General features: G+C 37.8%; 1 protein-coding gene across 6 annotated transcripts in view; it reads left to right on the forward strand.

The window, feature by feature from the left end:
- Positions 1–208: 208 nt before the first annotated feature.
- Positions 209–17,104, forward strand: part of PRIMPOL (primase and DNA directed polymerase) — a 42,791-nt gene continuing 25,895 nt past the window's right edge. The window contains exons 1-7 of one of the 6 annotated variants that reach the window (XM_058524976.1): positions 209–319; positions 1,168–1,244; positions 4,024–4,156; positions 5,715–5,922; positions 8,309–8,406; positions 9,569–9,698; positions 13,589–13,736. In XM_058524976.1, coding sequence (XP_058380959.1) covers positions 5,743–5,922; positions 8,309–8,406; positions 9,569–9,698; positions 13,589–13,736 — 556 coding nt within the window. In that variant the 5' untranslated portion in view covers positions 209–319; positions 1,168–1,244; positions 4,024–4,156; positions 5,715–5,742. Of the gene's footprint in view, positions 320–1,167; positions 1,245–4,015; positions 4,157–5,714; positions 5,923–8,308; positions 8,407–9,568; positions 9,699–13,588; positions 13,737–17,104 lie in introns of those variants that run through there. The other 5 variants (XM_058524975.1, XM_058524979.1, XM_058524978.1 and 2 more) reach the window with 5 other exon arrangements.

Raw genomic sequence — 17,104 nt, forward strand, 5'->3', positions numbered from 1 at the left:
CGCTCCCCGCTGCCCCGCCCGCCTGCCGGAGAACACCGCCCCCTGCCGCGTGGAAGCCGCGCCCTCATAGGCCCGGCGCGCTCTGGCTCCGCCCCCGCCCCGAGAACACCGCCCCCTGCCGCGTGGAAGCCGCGCCCTCATAGGCCCGGCGCGCTCTGGCTCCGCCCCCGCGCCAGGCTTGAAGTCGCGATCGCGCCACGGCGCGGGGTTCTGGACGTGAACGGAGGGAGACCTCAAAGCCGCGGCAGCCCCGAGGGGCGGAGAGAAGGGAGTCAAGGTTGGACGTCTGGGAGGAAGGGGAGCAGGCCGACCCGCACTGGTAATCTCTTCCCCTCGGGTGACCTGAGGCCTTTCCTTAGGTCACCCCCCCCCAATTCGTCCTTAAAGCCTTAACTGCCTACTGGTTCCCGCCTATTTTGGGTCACGAACGCCTTTCAGACCCTGATGCAAACTCTCAGTCGTTTTCGCAGAAGACTACACCAACACGATTGAGCACGAAATTCTGCATCAGATTTCTAGAGCTTCATGACATTCTGATAAGTCAGGGACCCCATGTTAAGAACACTTCTGCCTATTCGGATATAAATCAGGGGCCGTATTTTGTACATGAACATACAGCGTTATATACGTGGCTACCATTTGTTGAGCGCTTATTCTGTGATGTTACGTGTGCGCAATACACTTTCTTATTTTATCCTTTCAACAACCCCGGGAGGTAGGAATTCCAGTTCCCATCAGGGCTTAAAAAGGTTAAGTAGTTTGTTCTCGCTAAAAGGAGAGTTACAGAAGTTAAACTGGGATCCCAGGAGTAAAACTTAGCCCTTTCTTTATCCCTCCCAAGTTGAGAGAAGACAAAAGTGTGGCAGTCCTTTTTCTGCTGCAATAAAACTGAGGAGGACCCACTCCCACCCCTAAGTGGTTCAGCATGCAGCTATTCGTAAGGGAGGCACCAGTATAGTTGAACAAGTCCTCTTACGCCCCTGTGATGCCCAAGCCTCTTCCTGTGCTAAACTTTCTTACCAAAATGATGCTTCAGTTAAGGCAGCAGCAGTTTTCTGCTTTCGTGTAATTATACTAGTTTACTTAGTCTAGAGAAACTTTAATTATAGTAAAACAGTTGGCTGGAGGAAATGTCTTCTGACCGAGTCCAGTAATTTGTTTTTACAGAGGTGTCTCAGAGGTGGCGGAACTTGATCCGGGCCTTGAAAGGGAAGAATTTGGAAAAGGGAAGTGAGGCATTCCAGGTGAGAGAAACATGCAAAGGGACTTTTGGAGTGGGCCAGATGCAGGAAATGGTTATTATCATTCATTTGGTGATTGCCATTTGGTGATTTTCATTCATTTGGTTCAGAAGGCTGAAAGATAAGAAATAAAATGGGTAAGTGGTTTAGGGCCAGATTCTGGAGAGAGTTTGGACCTCTTGATGTTAACTATAGTGTGAATTGAGTGATGCTCTGAATCATTAATGGGTGTCCCTATGAAAAGTTACGAAAATGGTTTTAAAAGTCATTAGTCTGGCAAAGTTAGGCTGTTTGGGTGGGAGAGCCTGTGGAGATGGTAGAAAGGGGTAACTGGAAAAGAACAATATATCACTGTATGTTTTCTTATCCCTTACAGGAGAATTTTGGGGGATTTAAATGAGTTACTTCTGTTCAAGCATAGAGCGGCAAAGTGACTGAAGTGGAAGAAAAAGAAAATTCAGTCAATTAGTATATTTCTTACAGTGTTACTTCATCTGAGAAGTAAACATATAATATTACTATTAATGAATTTTAATTACATACTTTATTATGAATACTTTAGCAGTATTCCAAGAGGCCACAAAAGGGATTATATTAAGAAAACATTGCCAGATACCAGAACATTACTAAATACTAGAACTAGAACATACCTGCAGAAAACACAAAATACTGATGAATCTATTCTGAGGACAGAGGAAGAGGTTGGAGTTAGGGAATAGGAATTGACTTGTGATTAGGCAAACAACGGGAAGAATGTAGGAGAAGTGGACTAGGGAGAATCATGGCAAGGCAGGCTTCAGATCTCCCTAGAAGCCAGTAATCATGAAGCACGCGCCCCCTATCCAGCTGCTCCTGGGAACCAGGGCATCAAGTGTCCTAGCTGGGCAAGTCTAGGCATAAACCCAGGGAAACCAGGGCCATTACATAGGATGGCCACCTGAGTCATCTCTCCACCTCCATCCCCTCTTCCCCTTTTCTCACTATGCTACAGTTACTCCCAAAGGACTAAGCCAGCCTTTTTTCTAGCCTGACCACGTTTAGTTGTAAAATTGGTATCCAACATGGTTAAATCAACATTCTGGTGCAACGTTAAGAAACAGTGCTCTTAAGTCTACTATTTTAAAATACAACAAATATTTTTCTTTGGAACTTGGAAACTGTTACCAAAAATAGTTATGGTCCCTGTGTGAAAAGGGGTTTTGATGTACAATTCTATAAAAGAAAGACAGCACTCTTTCCCCACCAGGAATTAAAAGCATTTCTAAAATGGTGACGTTCTCTCAGAGGATAGGAATAAGGAATATGATAGTCCAAAACCGGAATGCCAGATGCCTTCCTGTTCTCTGTTTCCTTTGCTTTTGTCATTCACCCTCCTGCTCAAATAGTCCAAGCCCCAGTTGTCTTCTAACCCTCAACCCAGCTGTTAAAATTTTCAAACTGTGCAAAGAACATGAGGGTGTGGGGGAAGAGGGAGAAGCCCCCTCTGCCCTTTCCCTTAAGGTTCTTATGGCTGGCCAAATAATTAACAAGATAGGTTAGCAGGAGAAAATAATACCAAGTTTAATAACATGTATACGTGGGAGAAAGCAGGGACACTGCATTTCTCAACACAATAGCAGAAATTCTCGTCTTAAATACCATCTTCAGCTAAAGACAAAGGAGGATGCTGGGGGTGGGGAGTCAGTTAGTGGAGATTACCACTAAAGCACTGTAAACAAGAGTAAGGTTATTATGCAGATTTAAGGCCTCACCTTCCACATTGATGAGTTTCTAGAAATGAAGTCATCTCACCTCTTCCCAATACAGAAAGGGAGATACCTTTACAAATGGAGATTTCCCTTATAAATGTAAATGTTTGTCTGGCAACTCCTCTCAGGGCCATCCAGAGAATGTGCCTAGAGAGACAGAACTTCTGATAAGATGGGCTTGTTGGTGCCTTTCCTATTGTAACATCTATTTTACATTATATTACAGATCTTCTATGTCAAATTCTTTAGGCAGTTAGTGGGGGAGGTCAAATGTCCATCAGAGAAAACAATCAAGGTAAAGAGATATGTTTCAGGGTAGCCAAATCTTGATCTCCCACAAGGGCATAACATATATTGTACTTCTCTTTTTTGTTTCTGTTGACATTCATGGCTTTCTCAGTCCAGTAAGTGTCAAACTGATTTTCCACTCTGACTCCTTGATTTTCATGTATGACACACTTCCATTGTCATACCAACATTTTTACAAAATTAAAATTTTCCTGGTATCAGTGTCGATAAGTATGAACGTCCACATGGTTATTCCTAGTCAGTTATTGGGTAGATACTAGAGCTATAAGTCACATCTGATTGTAGTCTGTTTATTTTCTTCATTAAGTACTCAGTGGACTTTATTGAAAGTTAATTTCGTAGGAGAAAGTCAGTTTCTCCGTTAGGTTGCTTAAATGTAGGGGATTTCTATCTGTATGTGAAGCAGATTAAAGTAAACAATACTCAGAATCTATCTAGCAATAAGGAGCCGTATAACTTTGTACTGAAAAATTAAAGCAGTTTTATTTAAAATTGCCCCATCTTTTCAATCCAATGAAATTGTAGTCCTTTCCTAGATATATCTGTTATGAAATTTATGTTGATACCTTTAGAATTATGTTTCTATTTCTTGGTTTATAATTTATAATTTTCATGTGGATTAGGTGTAACTCTGAGAGAATAATCTTTCTTAGGTCTGCTATAGTTGAAGTCAAATTTGAAATCTAACAATGTCATGACATTCCTACCCTGTCTTAATCTTTCAGGGTGATTCTATTTTTCCTTCTAGGGGACGTATCATTTGCCGTTGAGTTTGTGTTGTTGCAGCGTTTTTGGCTAAAATTCAAGAGAATATTTGTCAACTTGATAAACACAAGTACTGGAAAGCCATTGCCAAAGGTACATAGGAATATCACCCTCAAATGCTCTAGTATATATTATTATTTCACTTAAAAAAACTAACATATCTGTTTTCTACATAAATTATGACCCATGGATGATATTAATGAAGAGGGAAACTGTATCAGTTATCTATTTCTGTGTAAAAACCAGACCAAAACTTACTGGCTTTAAAAAAAAAAAAACGAGCAACAGATTAATTTTTTCTTACAGCTCTGTGGGTTGGCTGGGCAGTTTCTTTGGCAGATCTCACCTGACTCACTTGGGCTGACTCAGGCATTGGATTCAGATGATGTCTGGATGATCCAAAATGGCTTAACTCACATGTCTGACAGTTAGTCGTTGCTGGCCGTTAGGTGGGATCCCTTTGTTCATCTCCAGATGGCCTTTTATCCTCTGTGAGGCTGGAGGTATAGCATGACAGTCTCAGGGCAGGACTCCAAGATAGCCAAATCCAATGCCAAAGCAATTATTAAACCTCTGCTTGCTTCACATTTGTCAATGTGACATTGGCCAAAGCAGTGGTTAAGCCCAGAGTCAGTATAAGGGATTGGCTTTAGTATAATGGAGGGATTTAGATGGCATCTCTTGATGGGAGGAGTGGCAAAGAATTTGTGGCCATTTTTTATCCACAATGGAAGCTTTTACCCCCTTGTTCTAAAAAAACCTATCCTTTTTCCTTTGTAAGTAAACCATAATCCCAGATTGGAAAAGTATTGCCTGGCCCCCTTACCTTGGTATGGCTAACGTGGAAGCGTTGTCTGCAAAGAAAAACACGTGTCATTAATAAACAAGGGTTAAAATACAATCATTTCAAATTGGCTAATCACAAAAATACAATCATTGAATTAACAGACATAGCTTAAGGTTTATTTATTCCTTTCTTTAGTCATGCTTATGATAACCATAGACATCCTAAACCAAAACTAGCCAATATTGTAATTCCCATTGATACACTGGGTTATCCTCCCAACGTACAGTTGTGTTGGGAGAAAAGAAGAGCAATGAACAGAAACAGAGGAAAAGGGAGCTAAGACCTGCACAGCGGTGCCTAGAAATAAACTTTACACTAAGATATAATAGCACAAGAATGGTGGCCACGGTAGCAGCACGAGCTGGGCAAGGTAGATAGCACTTGACGCAATAAAATGGTTATAATAAAAACCATAATGATACAAAAACGCTTATATTTACATGAGGCTTTGTAATTTACAAAACATTTTCATGTATCTTATCACATTTGTCCTCAAGTAACTACGTAAAGTATTCAAGGTGATAATGATTCCCATTCTGCAGTTAAGATTCAGGAATCTTCATTAACCTGTCCAAAATCCTATCACTCTTATTTGGAAGAGCCAAGATCTAAAGATTTCTGATAACCAGCCTTGTTCTCATTTCACCTTAAAACTTCATGCAAAACATAAAATATAAGGCAGATAAGGAAATAAGCATTAGGAAATGAGTTTTGAAGTTTTACTAAAGAAAATATATTCTAAATGAAGAAATTGATGTCCTTGTTTGTTTTAGTAGTAATCGATAGGAATCTTACATGTGATAGGTTTTAGTCTCCCCATAGTTCTGAACCAATGAACAGAACATGGGAAGCAAAACTGAAGCAAATTGAAGAACGAGCATCCTGTTATGAGAGGAAACCATTGTCCTCAGTGTACAGACCAAGATTGTCCAAGCCAGAGGAGCCACCTTCCATTTGGAAACTATTTTATCGACAAACTGAAGCTTTTAATTTTGTTAAAAGTTGTAAAGAGGTAATTTTCTCATCTCCTGCTTTTTTTTAGAGCTACTATAATTTAAGATTTCTAAAAAAAAATGTATTGTTTGTCTTCATTCCAGGCCACATACTCTACCAAAAGAATTTAATTGTAATCCTAATATCACAGTATTACAGAAAAATATCCCTGTGAATCATTAACCATTTACTTTATACTAATAATGAAAAAGAGTGACATATCTAGTGTCAGTTAATTTTTATAATTTGTAATGACGTTTAAATGAAATTATGCTTAAAGGAGGAGTGACCATATTATTGGGCCAAAAAATAATAGAATGACTGAGTTTAAGAGTAAAACTAAAGCAGTACCCACAGAAATATGAGGAAATGAAGGAGTGAAGTGTGAGATTTTTAAGGATGAAATTAGGGAAAAGAGAATTGAATTTATTTATTTATTTTTTATTATTATTTTTTAAAGATTTTATTTATTTATTTTTTCCCCCCAAAGCCCCAACAGATTGTTGTATGTCATAGCTGCACATCCTTCCAGTTGGTGCACGTGGGACGCGGCCTCAGCATGGCTGGAGAAGCGGTGCGTTGGTGCGCGCCCGGGATCCAAACCCCGGCCGCCAGCAGCGGAGCGCGCGCACCTAACCGCTAAGCCACGGGGCCGGCCCGAGAATTGAATTTAAATGATAGGAAATGAAAATGTCTCAAATACTATAGCTTAGAGTTTATAAGGACTAGAATTTAAACCACAGTGTCAAAGCACACAGGTATTTATCTATCCCTATCTCCTTTTGTGCTTTGGAGTGGTAGAGTGGATGTGTCATAATTTCCAGCACATATAGGGGCAAGTGCAAGTAGAATAATTTCCTACACAAGTGGGAGGAAGAAGTGCTTGCTACATACTGGCCTCGCGAAGGGTATGGCACTCAGAAATGAACAGCTATGTACTGCACATCATTTGTTTATTGGGCACTGTGGGGAATGTAAAGAAGTGTAATGAAAAGATGCATATACGAAATCTGACATTGTGATTCTGCATTCTAGCATTATGATTCTAGCAAATCATATTGTGATTCTGATTATTGATGCTGTATAAAAACTCAAAGTACTGAAAGTTTTTTAGGTGGAGGATCTTTCTTTCCCTACTAAGGAGATACTAACTCAGATCTCATCAGAATGGTTTAGGAAATGTAAGAAAAATCTTTTGTGCTTATTTTGTGTAAACCTAATTCAGGTATCAGAAAATACTGACAGATTCATTTGATCTTGAATTAAAAAAAATATAGGAGTGGGCCGGCCCCGTGGCTTAGCGGTTAAGTGCGCGCGCTCCGCTACTGGCGGCCTGGGTTCGGATCCCGGGCGCGTACCGACGCACAGCTTCTCTGGCCATGCTGAGGCCGCGTCCCACATACAGCAACTAGAAGGATGTGCAACTGTGGCATACACCTATCTACTGGGGCTTTCGGGAAAAAAAGGAGGAGGATTGGCAGTGGATGTTAGCTCAGAGCCAGTCTTCCTCAGCAAAAAAAAAAAAAAAAAAAGAGGATTAGCATGAATGTTAGCTCTGGGCTGATCTTCCTCACACACACACACACACACACACACACACACACACATACAAAATATGGGAGTATGATTGCTGGACTTACCAATCACCAGTCAATAAAGTTTACCTCGAAGATTTTTTATAGGGTCATGAAACTTAATCCTCTGATTTCTCACTCATGAAAGTGAAAGTTTGTTCCTTCGTAGGCTCAACAGCTACCTTTAGCTAAATGGAAACATAAGAACTTGTGCATTCCTTTATTAGAAGAAACTCTTCATGGCAGCAGACATAAACAGTTAGATCAAGTGCCACAGCAATTAACTTTTAAAAAATTGGTTTCTCATAGAAAAGACAATTTATAGTTACTTGTTAAAGTTAAGCATTTAAAAACTTTCCTGAAGCTTTTAAGATTCACTTATAAATATTTCATTAAAAAATTGATTCCCACATATATTTTTATAGGTACTAGAGAACTTATTAATTAATTTTAGCCCAAACTATTTAAAATAATGTTTAGGTAGTTTTAAAAAATAAGTTTAATTTTATAAACTAACAAAACTATACGAAGAAGTTAAACTAGAGTGTTGAAAAGTGAGTTTTCTCCTTTTTTTCTTTTTTTTAATTTGGATATTCTAATTGTTTCTGCCTTGAACATGTATTACTTGAATGATGAAAAATAAATACAAATAACTAGATTTTGATTGGCATATAACTAGTGATTATTTTTCTTGTTTTTAACAATACAAATGTTCAAATTCTAGTTTTCGAAAATTTGAATGGTAAAGTTTTTATGAACATTGAATAGCTACAGTTGATTTTAGATTTGCATTTTATTAAATTTTTTAATATTATTTTTGATTTTATAAAGGATGTTCATGTATTTGCTTTGGAATGCAAAGTGGGTGATGGACAACGTATTTACCTCGTAACAACCTATACTCAACTTTGGTTTTATTATAAATCCCGGTAAGTAGTTTATAAAGGACAACACATTAAACTAAAGTTACATTTCCTTTATCTAGTAATGTCTGTGAAATTAGTTCAGGCAGAATTGGCCTTCATAGTTGTCAATCACACAGTTAGTTACTCCTTTACTATTAGAATTGAATTCTGGAGTTTCCTTGTCATAGCGACATTGAATTATCTCACCAGGTGTTGGGAGAAAAGAAATTGTGTGTTTGAATTCCTTTACTTCTTGTGCTACTTGATGACACAATTCCCCCATTACTTTTCTTTGTTCAAATTACTACAGAGCTTTTATTTGTGTAGGATGCCATCGAACTTCACCCAGCAAAAGTTAGCATTTACGTATCAAGTCAGCGTCTATTCTTATTAACCCACGTTAAAGTCATACCTCTTGATGCCAGCAAGAATGTTAACTACATACGTAAACACTGAAAGCTCATTGAAGTCAAGTGATCCGGAGTGTTTCTAACCAGTTTTTAAAATATTATCTTCCTAATGAAAATAGGTAACTTAAAACCTCTCATAAAAAAAATTTATGGCAGGCCGGCCCCGTGGCATAGTGGTTAAGTGCGCAAGCTCCACTGCAGCGGCCCAGGGTTCGCACGTTCGGATACTGGGTGTGCATCGATGCACTGCTTGTCAAACCATGCTGTGGCGGCGTTCCATATAAAGTAGAGGGAGATGGGCACAGATGTTAGCCCAGGGCCAATCTTCCTCAGCAAAAAGAGGAAGATTGGGAGTGGATCTTAGCTCAGGGCTAATCTTTCTCACACACACACACAAAAACTATGGAATCCCAAGAATATGCGATTCTGAGATCCTAGTTTGAGAAAGAAAGTTCTTTTCTGAAACAAAATTTGCTTGATGGTGACATCAAAAACAAATAAAGCATTGTTACACAATATCAAAATCATCTGTGAATAAATAACAGTATGAAGTTGACCATATTTTCAAGTTAAATAATGTTACAGAACATCTTGTTTAATGGAAACTCTTGATACTATGTTCTGTAAACCTATGGTGAGGCATTTATCGTGTCTTCATTATGTCCTAGTTATATGTCATTAAAACAGTTCACACAATATCTTGAGATGTAAGATCAACTTCTGTGATTTAAAAGGTATAAGATATAAACCTAACAATCTTGAATTATTCAATTCAGAAAGAATCTGTTACACTGCTATGAAGTCATTCCTGAAAATGCTGTGTGCAAACTATATTTTGATTTGGAATTTAACAAACTTGCCAATCCAGAAGCTGATGGGAAAAAGATGGTTGCCTTACTCATTGAGGTAAATTACAGACTTAGGATTTTCTCCTTATATCTCTCTGTATATCTCTTCATTCACCATTCATTAAGTGAATCCAACCTATGTAATATATAGGTTCTGTGTTTCTCCTCCTTTTTCTTGCTACTTTTTCCTTTGACTTTCGTTTCTTAGTATCACTTCTCTGAGGAAACTTCTAAAAAGGAGAAAGGTTCAGTTTATGTCTTTATATTTCATAATATTAATATATCTAATAAAAGCTTTGAAAAAGGTGGCAGTTTGGGAATTTTCTGTGTTTTTAGCTTATATATTCTCTGAATTACATTATAAATAGCTGACTCTTATAAGGATTAGGCAAAGTAATTTTTATTGTAAGATAAACCTCCAGAAGACCTTTGATAAAAATAGTACCAGAATTTTTGAGCTGGCGGGAATTTTGGAAATTATTCTATTTTGCACCATCATAAATGAGGAAACTAAGGCCTAGAGAGATGTAATTCCTGCTCAAGGTCCTCCGCGAGTTATTGGCAAAGCCTGGTCTAGAAATACAATTATCACTATTTTTAACAAAGAGAAAAGAGTGTAGTTCTACTATATATTTTTGATTTAGCGGTGTAGACCAGGAAGTTACTAACAAAAGGAATAATTTGGACTTGTGCAACTAAGCTCTATTAGGTTTGTTTATAAAATCTTTTAAGATTGTATTGCATTAAGTTGTATTCAAGTTATATTGACTATTTTTTGGCCTCAGAGTAGGTATTAGCATTTATTAACTATTTTTTCTTTTAGATGTTAACTGGAGATGACTCATTTTATAACTTTAAAAATATATCCAAAGTAAAATATTTTTGATAAAGAATATCTGCTGATTATGTTGGATCTCTACATGTTTTATTTGAAAAATATCTAATTTATTTGAAAAATGTATGTAAACACTGTTTTTTTAAAAATCATAATGTTAGCTTTCTCCTGGCTTTGAAGCAGAGGAAATATACATGTCTCCCTTCCCCCAGAAAACAATAATAACAAAAAAGTTATGTTTTTTAAAATAGCCATTGGACTCTTAAAAGTAATATTAAATATTTCATTATAGTTGATAAATTGTGTTTAATTTTTAACCTTAATTACATTTTTAATAATTCATAGATATTGACTTTTTCCTGGTGTGTGATACACTTCTACAGTTTAAGGTGGGATTTATTATGTGGCCTCTGTGTGGCCAACAAGGAATTAAGATTCAGGGACTTTGATTGGCGCTTTCATATGGTCATACTAGTAACAAAGAAGTACCACATTGTATTATAAACTAGCAATATCCCTAATGGAATCAACACTCTAGTACAAATCCCATTTGTAGCATAGATTAATAAACACTGGTGTGGCAAAGATAATGTAAGTGCTTAAAATTTTTTTCCTTCTAATTCTTTATACAGTCTTATCCAAATGAGTTTTGAACAACTAATCTTCTACATTAGCAAAAGCTGGAAAAAGTTGTAGACATCTGAGTTTAAAATTATACAGTGCTTTTATTTAACATGTTTGTCATGTTGGTAAAAAAGCTATTAGGATTATTTTACTTATTATAACCTTTATAAATTATTATATTGAAATTAATTTCAGTTATTGGTTACTTTGTATGTAACAGGTATATAATGCAGTAAGTACTTTTCCTTTGAGTCTCTGTGTGAAGAGAATAAATTAGATTAGCTCTGCATAAGCCCTGATGGCCTAGTGGTTAAAGTTCAGTGCTCACCGCTTCCATGGCCCAGATTCACTTCCCAGTCACAGAACCACACCACCTGTCTGTCAGTTGCCATGCTGTGGCGGCGGCTCACTTAGAGGAACTGGAACGGCTTACAACTAGGATGTACAACCATTCACTGGGGCTTTGGGGAGGGGAAAAGAAAGAGAGGAATATTGGCAACAGATGTTAGCTCAGGGTAAATCTTTCCCTGGAACAAAAAAATTAGATTAGCTCCTATCTTAATTTAACAGATGGTTAATAAACAACTGGCTGATAATAACTAGTGATACTATATAATGCCCTTTCATTCAATGATTTACTGACAAATTTCAGTAAGCCACTTCTCCCAATTGGAAAGAATTCTGATGCTAAAGCATTTTATAAAACTATGTTGACAGGTCACATTGCTCAAATAATCATATATTTTTAACTTTTGGATTTTTCAACTGAAATATTTAAATAACTTAAAATTTTAAAGTTTAACTTGGGAAAGAGAATTTAGGAGATTATGATTACTTTTATTACCTACAGAGTCATTACATTTATTCTGTATAGTTCCAAGGTACAAAACTAAACTTCATTCAGTTATCAAAATTTTTTCAGCCTGTACTAAGTGTCACTGTGCTAGGCACTAGGAGTACAGTGGTTAGCCCAAAGAGACATGGTTTCTGCCTTCATAGAATTTATAGTCTAATGGAAGATAATAAATGAGGATAGATTTAGCTGCCATAATAAAGACCTAAAATTAAAGTGGCTTAAGCAAGATAGAAATTTATTTTTCTTTCATGTAATATCTGGATGTGTCTGCACTGTATTAGGGACTAGGCTTTGCTGCTTTGCTCTTCCTAAGATGTCCAAAATGGCTCACCATGACTGTCTGCATTCTAGTCAGTAAAAAACGAGGGAAGGGCGGGAATGCCACTCGCCTTAAGAAGTGGCCAACTTTCCTTCTGCTCACATCCCATTGGCCGGAACTTAGTCACACGGCCACACCGTACTGTGACGGAGTCTGGGAAATGTGGTCTTTATTCTGGAGGGCCTCATATCTAACTAATAATCAGCGTTCTATTTCTCCAGAAGCAGGAGAGAACAGATAGTGAGGGGTAGCCTCTGTCATACAGAGGAAACAGATGTCAAAATAATCACGCAAAATAACATAAAATTGTAGCTGTGTAAGTACTACAAATAGAATATATAGGGCAAATTTGATGTAGGTGGGGAAATTGAGGAAGCCTTCTCTGAGAAAGTGAGAATTTACTGAAGAAGACTAGGATCAGAGAGCGTGGGGAAGGGGGTGCTATAATAATGCCAAAATAACATGAAAAAAGTTAATTTACTACGTAACTGTTAGGTATCTAGGTGCTTGACAGTTTACATTTTTGCAGCTCTCAAGATAACCCTGCATGGTAGTTCTTAGTAACTTCGTTTTGCAGACAAGAAGACTGAGGCTTCAGAAGTGTCTTGTCCTGTGGCTGCACAGCTAATGCTTTTAAGCAGTTACATGTGCCAGGCAGTGTGCTAACTCTTTACTCTCATTTTCTCCTTTACTCTTTACAACAACCCCAAAAGTCAGGTCCTATTATTATCCCATTTTGCAGCCAAGGAATGTAAAGTTTGGACTTGACCAAAGTCACAGAACTGGTAAGGGGCAAAGCCAGAACTCAAACCTAGATCTTTCTGACTCCAAGTCTTGTGCTCCTAACCTATGCCTGCTGCCTTCCTATAATGCAGAACTGCCTTCAATATCATGTCATCCAGCCATCCCTAGAGGCTATGTTCTTGGAGCTAGATTTGGGCTCACTATGTTTGAGGAACTTCGAGAACAATGGAATTAATAACTTTTAAATTCATAGATGATATTTAAAGAGATACTTAAAAAGAAATATTTTTGTGATTTTAGAGGAGATTAATGTGTAAGATAAATTGTTTGACTTCTAAGAGGCCTTTAATCCTGACAGCCTGTGAATTTTTGAACATAAATGTGTAATAATTTAAATACGATATATATTTCAATACATAAGTAATTTGGTAATATTATTACATAATAAATATTCTGATAGCAAATAAAAATAAAAACAAGTTAGACTTGTACCAAGATATTTGAATTTTGCTCATGGAAAAATTTTAAAACAAAAAATTTTAATTATTTACATTTTACTTGTGGTTTTAGCATGTTTGTAAAGCACTTCAAGAGTTATACAGGGTTAATTGTTCAGCTGAAGATGTTTTCAACTTGGATTCTAGCACTCATGAAAAATTTAGCTGCCATTTAATATTTCAACTCCCTGATGTGGCATTTAAAGATAACATTCATGTTGGTAAGTATACTATTTTTTTAAAAGTCATGGGGTTATATTAAAAAACTCCTATTTTTCTTTTCCTCTTAAAATTTTGTAAGTATTAGTTAGATTTATTGTTGTTAACCTATTCTAAAAAATGAAATGTGATTTTTCACATTTTCAGGATTTGCCTTTAGTTCTAGATGTATCTTCCTATTCTAGACACATTTTAGATACACTAACCTACTGAGGATATCCTGAGCATTAGTGCCTCTGGCTATAGATGTTGGGATGGCTATGCATGCCCTGGTACTGGTTTCTGCTGTAACGGAGTCGTGTCAGAAGTTTTCTGGGTAATACATGAGGGGCCTCATTCAAGTCTTACCTGTGATGTCTCACATCTGGATTTCTGACACTGGCTTCAGCCTTGCCTTAGCCTCAGCTTTTAGTGCATGAGGACTGGGACTTCGGTTCCAGGCCACATCCAGGAAGGCTTGTTTATTGTTCCAGGCTGAACTTCAGGGTTGGGAAGTCTAGAGGTGTAAGCCTGAAAGTGTAACCAGAGTATTTGTTCCGAGACTGGACATTTAGAGATATAGGCCCAGGTATAAAATGAAGTCAGTCTGAAGGGGAACAAATAGGCAGAATGAGAACACCGAAAACCACAGTCTAAATAGAAGCCAAAATCCTGAGTGTTTATCAAAGCAGGTGTAGGCCAAGTATTCCTAGGTCCAAACAGCAGACAGTTAACTGAAGTTCAGGTAATCCATTTCAGAACGACAAGTGTCTGACAGTTTCAAGGGTACCAAGGGTAAAAGGCGTGAACATAATCACTGAAGGACTGGTGTAAAAGTCAGGAACCTAATTGCTAGATTAGGGTAGCACTAGGTCACAGTGACCTGGCGTGCTATGTACGTGGGTCTCATTATCTCCCTGTTTTCTGTTAGCTTAGTTGGACATTCCTTCTCTGTCTCTTTCGTCCCTTAGATATTAGTAATTATAGAATCTATCCTTGTCCCTCTGTTCACTCTCTCTGTAACCTTGATGATCATCCTCTGTCATGGCTTCGATTACTATCTATGTGTTGACGACTCTCAAATCTTTATCTTCAGCCAAGATTGGTTCTCCTCCCCACCAGAGTCATACAGCCAACTGGCTATTAAACATCCTCACACAAACACTTCAAACTCAGCATGTCCTAGACCAAACTCCTCATCTTTTCCCTAGAACTTACTCTTTCTTCTGTGATAGTTATATCAGTGGGTGATAAACCCAGTTAGCCAAGTAGAAACGTTAGTGTCAATTTTGACGTTTATGTGTCTCTCAGCTTACTTTTTAGTCAGCTAGTTAGAATGATCTCATTCTACCACTTGTGTGCCTTAGACCCTGCAAGGATTATTCATTGCCTTCAGGAGAAAGTCCGGATGTCTTGGTTTGCACAGTGAGGCCCACTCTCCAAGGGCCCTTTCACCACCCGGCCCTCCTCACTCTGTCCTACACTCAGCTCCCACTGAGGCCGCATTTTCTATAGTCCTCCTGCCTTTGCACTTTTTCCTGCTGCTGTCTCAGTGGACATACTTCCATTTCACCTAGTCTGTTAAGACTCTGTAGATGTTGTCATCGGAGATGCCATTTCTGTCACATCCCAAACCCTAAGACTTAGCGTTTCCTCGGGGTTGCAGAGAGCACCCAGTGCTTATTGTGTCAAAGCTTTCACCACTTCCTGAGGTAATTTCCTGGGGTTTTTTTTTTTTGTCCTCTCTATTCCCCCTAATATTTGTTTAGGGCGCAGACTCTTTCTTATTCACTATTGTATTTCCAGAGCTTATCGCATAACAATATCTTTATCAATAATAATAATATAACAATAACAGCAGCAGCAATAGTAAATACAAGTAGGCATTTAATAAATATTTGCTGAATGAATGACTGAATGTTAAGTAGGCTCTACTGTGAGAGTGTAGGGGCAGAGTCCTAAGCAAGATATTTCTTTGATTCCTATTTACTCCTCATAGTTTGCTCTATGACTCCTAGCCACAAGGCTGAAAATTAAGATTTGTTGCTAGGGAAGAAGGGGAGGACAGAAATTTGTCAGGTAATTAGCAGTGTCTGCTACAGATCTCTTCTGAAAGAAGATGACATTCAAACTGGGCTTCAAATCAGGTACCATGATATAGACAAAGGTAAGAAAGACTTTACAGTCAGAACAGCATAAGAAAAAGTATAGATATACGAGTTAGTGGCTAATTTGGGGAGCAGTGGGAGTAGTATGTGGCTAGAGTGAGAGACACACACAGTCAGACTTGATACGTGGGATGCTATCAAAGGGTTCTTTCCTCTAAATTTATAAACTGCCAGAACCAGAGATGCAGACATTATGAAATACTAATCCAAATTTTCCCTTTAAATTCCCCTCCCTCAGTGTATCTCTTGGTGACATCTCTAGTTCCTATTGTCAGCCTTTCAGAAAGGGGAATTAGGGTAATTGTAAGAGATCATAGAATGTTAGCAAAACGTGTAAATTTGATTCTGCCAGCCTACCATAGGATGTGAAATTTCTATAATTGATCCTTTCTCTTGAGTTAATCACAGCCACTAAAATTGTCCCTGTATTAATGATGAGGTGAGGGTGGTAAGATTGGGGAAGGGAAGTAGAAAGCAGAGTCGTTTGCTGGGAGCCTGTGTTAGTAGTTATGCTGGTTGTACTGTCATCATATCCTGGCCGTGTCAGCTCCCTGCCAAAGGTCAAAGGCCTTCCTGGCCTCCTTCGTGCTGCCTTAGCAACTGGTTCTGCAACCGTGCCTTCACTCTCTCGTTGTCTAGTGTCAAGTAGATGTAATTCTGTATTTCCAGGGAAATTAACTTTATCAACTTATGTTTGTGTTGCTTTGTTGTCTTTTGATATATCACGATTTCTTTTTACTCGGTATTTACCTTATCTCCCTCATTCCAGAGATAATCATGTCTGCATATCATTGCGAGAATCAAATTCTTTTGCTTTCATTTTGGTGTTTAGCATTTTATAAGATAGTGGATTTGTTTCTTTGAGTAGGGAAGTAATTAAGTCTGATTTGGAGAAAGAGAATTTTGAATTTAGAGTATGCATATCGTATATAAGGGTTCAAGTTGTCTGGTAAATAAAGTGACAAACCCAGATGTACCAGTTTTAGGTTAAGTTCTTACAGTATTGCGTTTCTCCAGTATTGTTATACATGAAGCAATTTAACCAAATTATTACTTGATTTTATGATATAAATAATTTATGAGAGCTTAAAGAAGTTCCAGTTTGTTATGTCATCTTTTCTTGGTAAAGATAGGACCACTAATATTTAGAGCTCTTAGAATAAAAGTTGAAATACAATAAATGTATTTAATTGCTGTAGTCCTGGACTTTAGTTCTGAGGCCA

Source organism: Diceros bicornis, chromosome 29 (genome assembly GCF_020826845.1).
Source record: "Diceros bicornis minor isolate mBicDic1 chromosome 29, mDicBic1.mat.cur, whole genome shotgun sequence".
In the NCBI taxonomy this organism is placed as follows: Eukaryota; Metazoa; Chordata; class Mammalia; order Perissodactyla; family Rhinocerotidae; genus Diceros; species Diceros bicornis.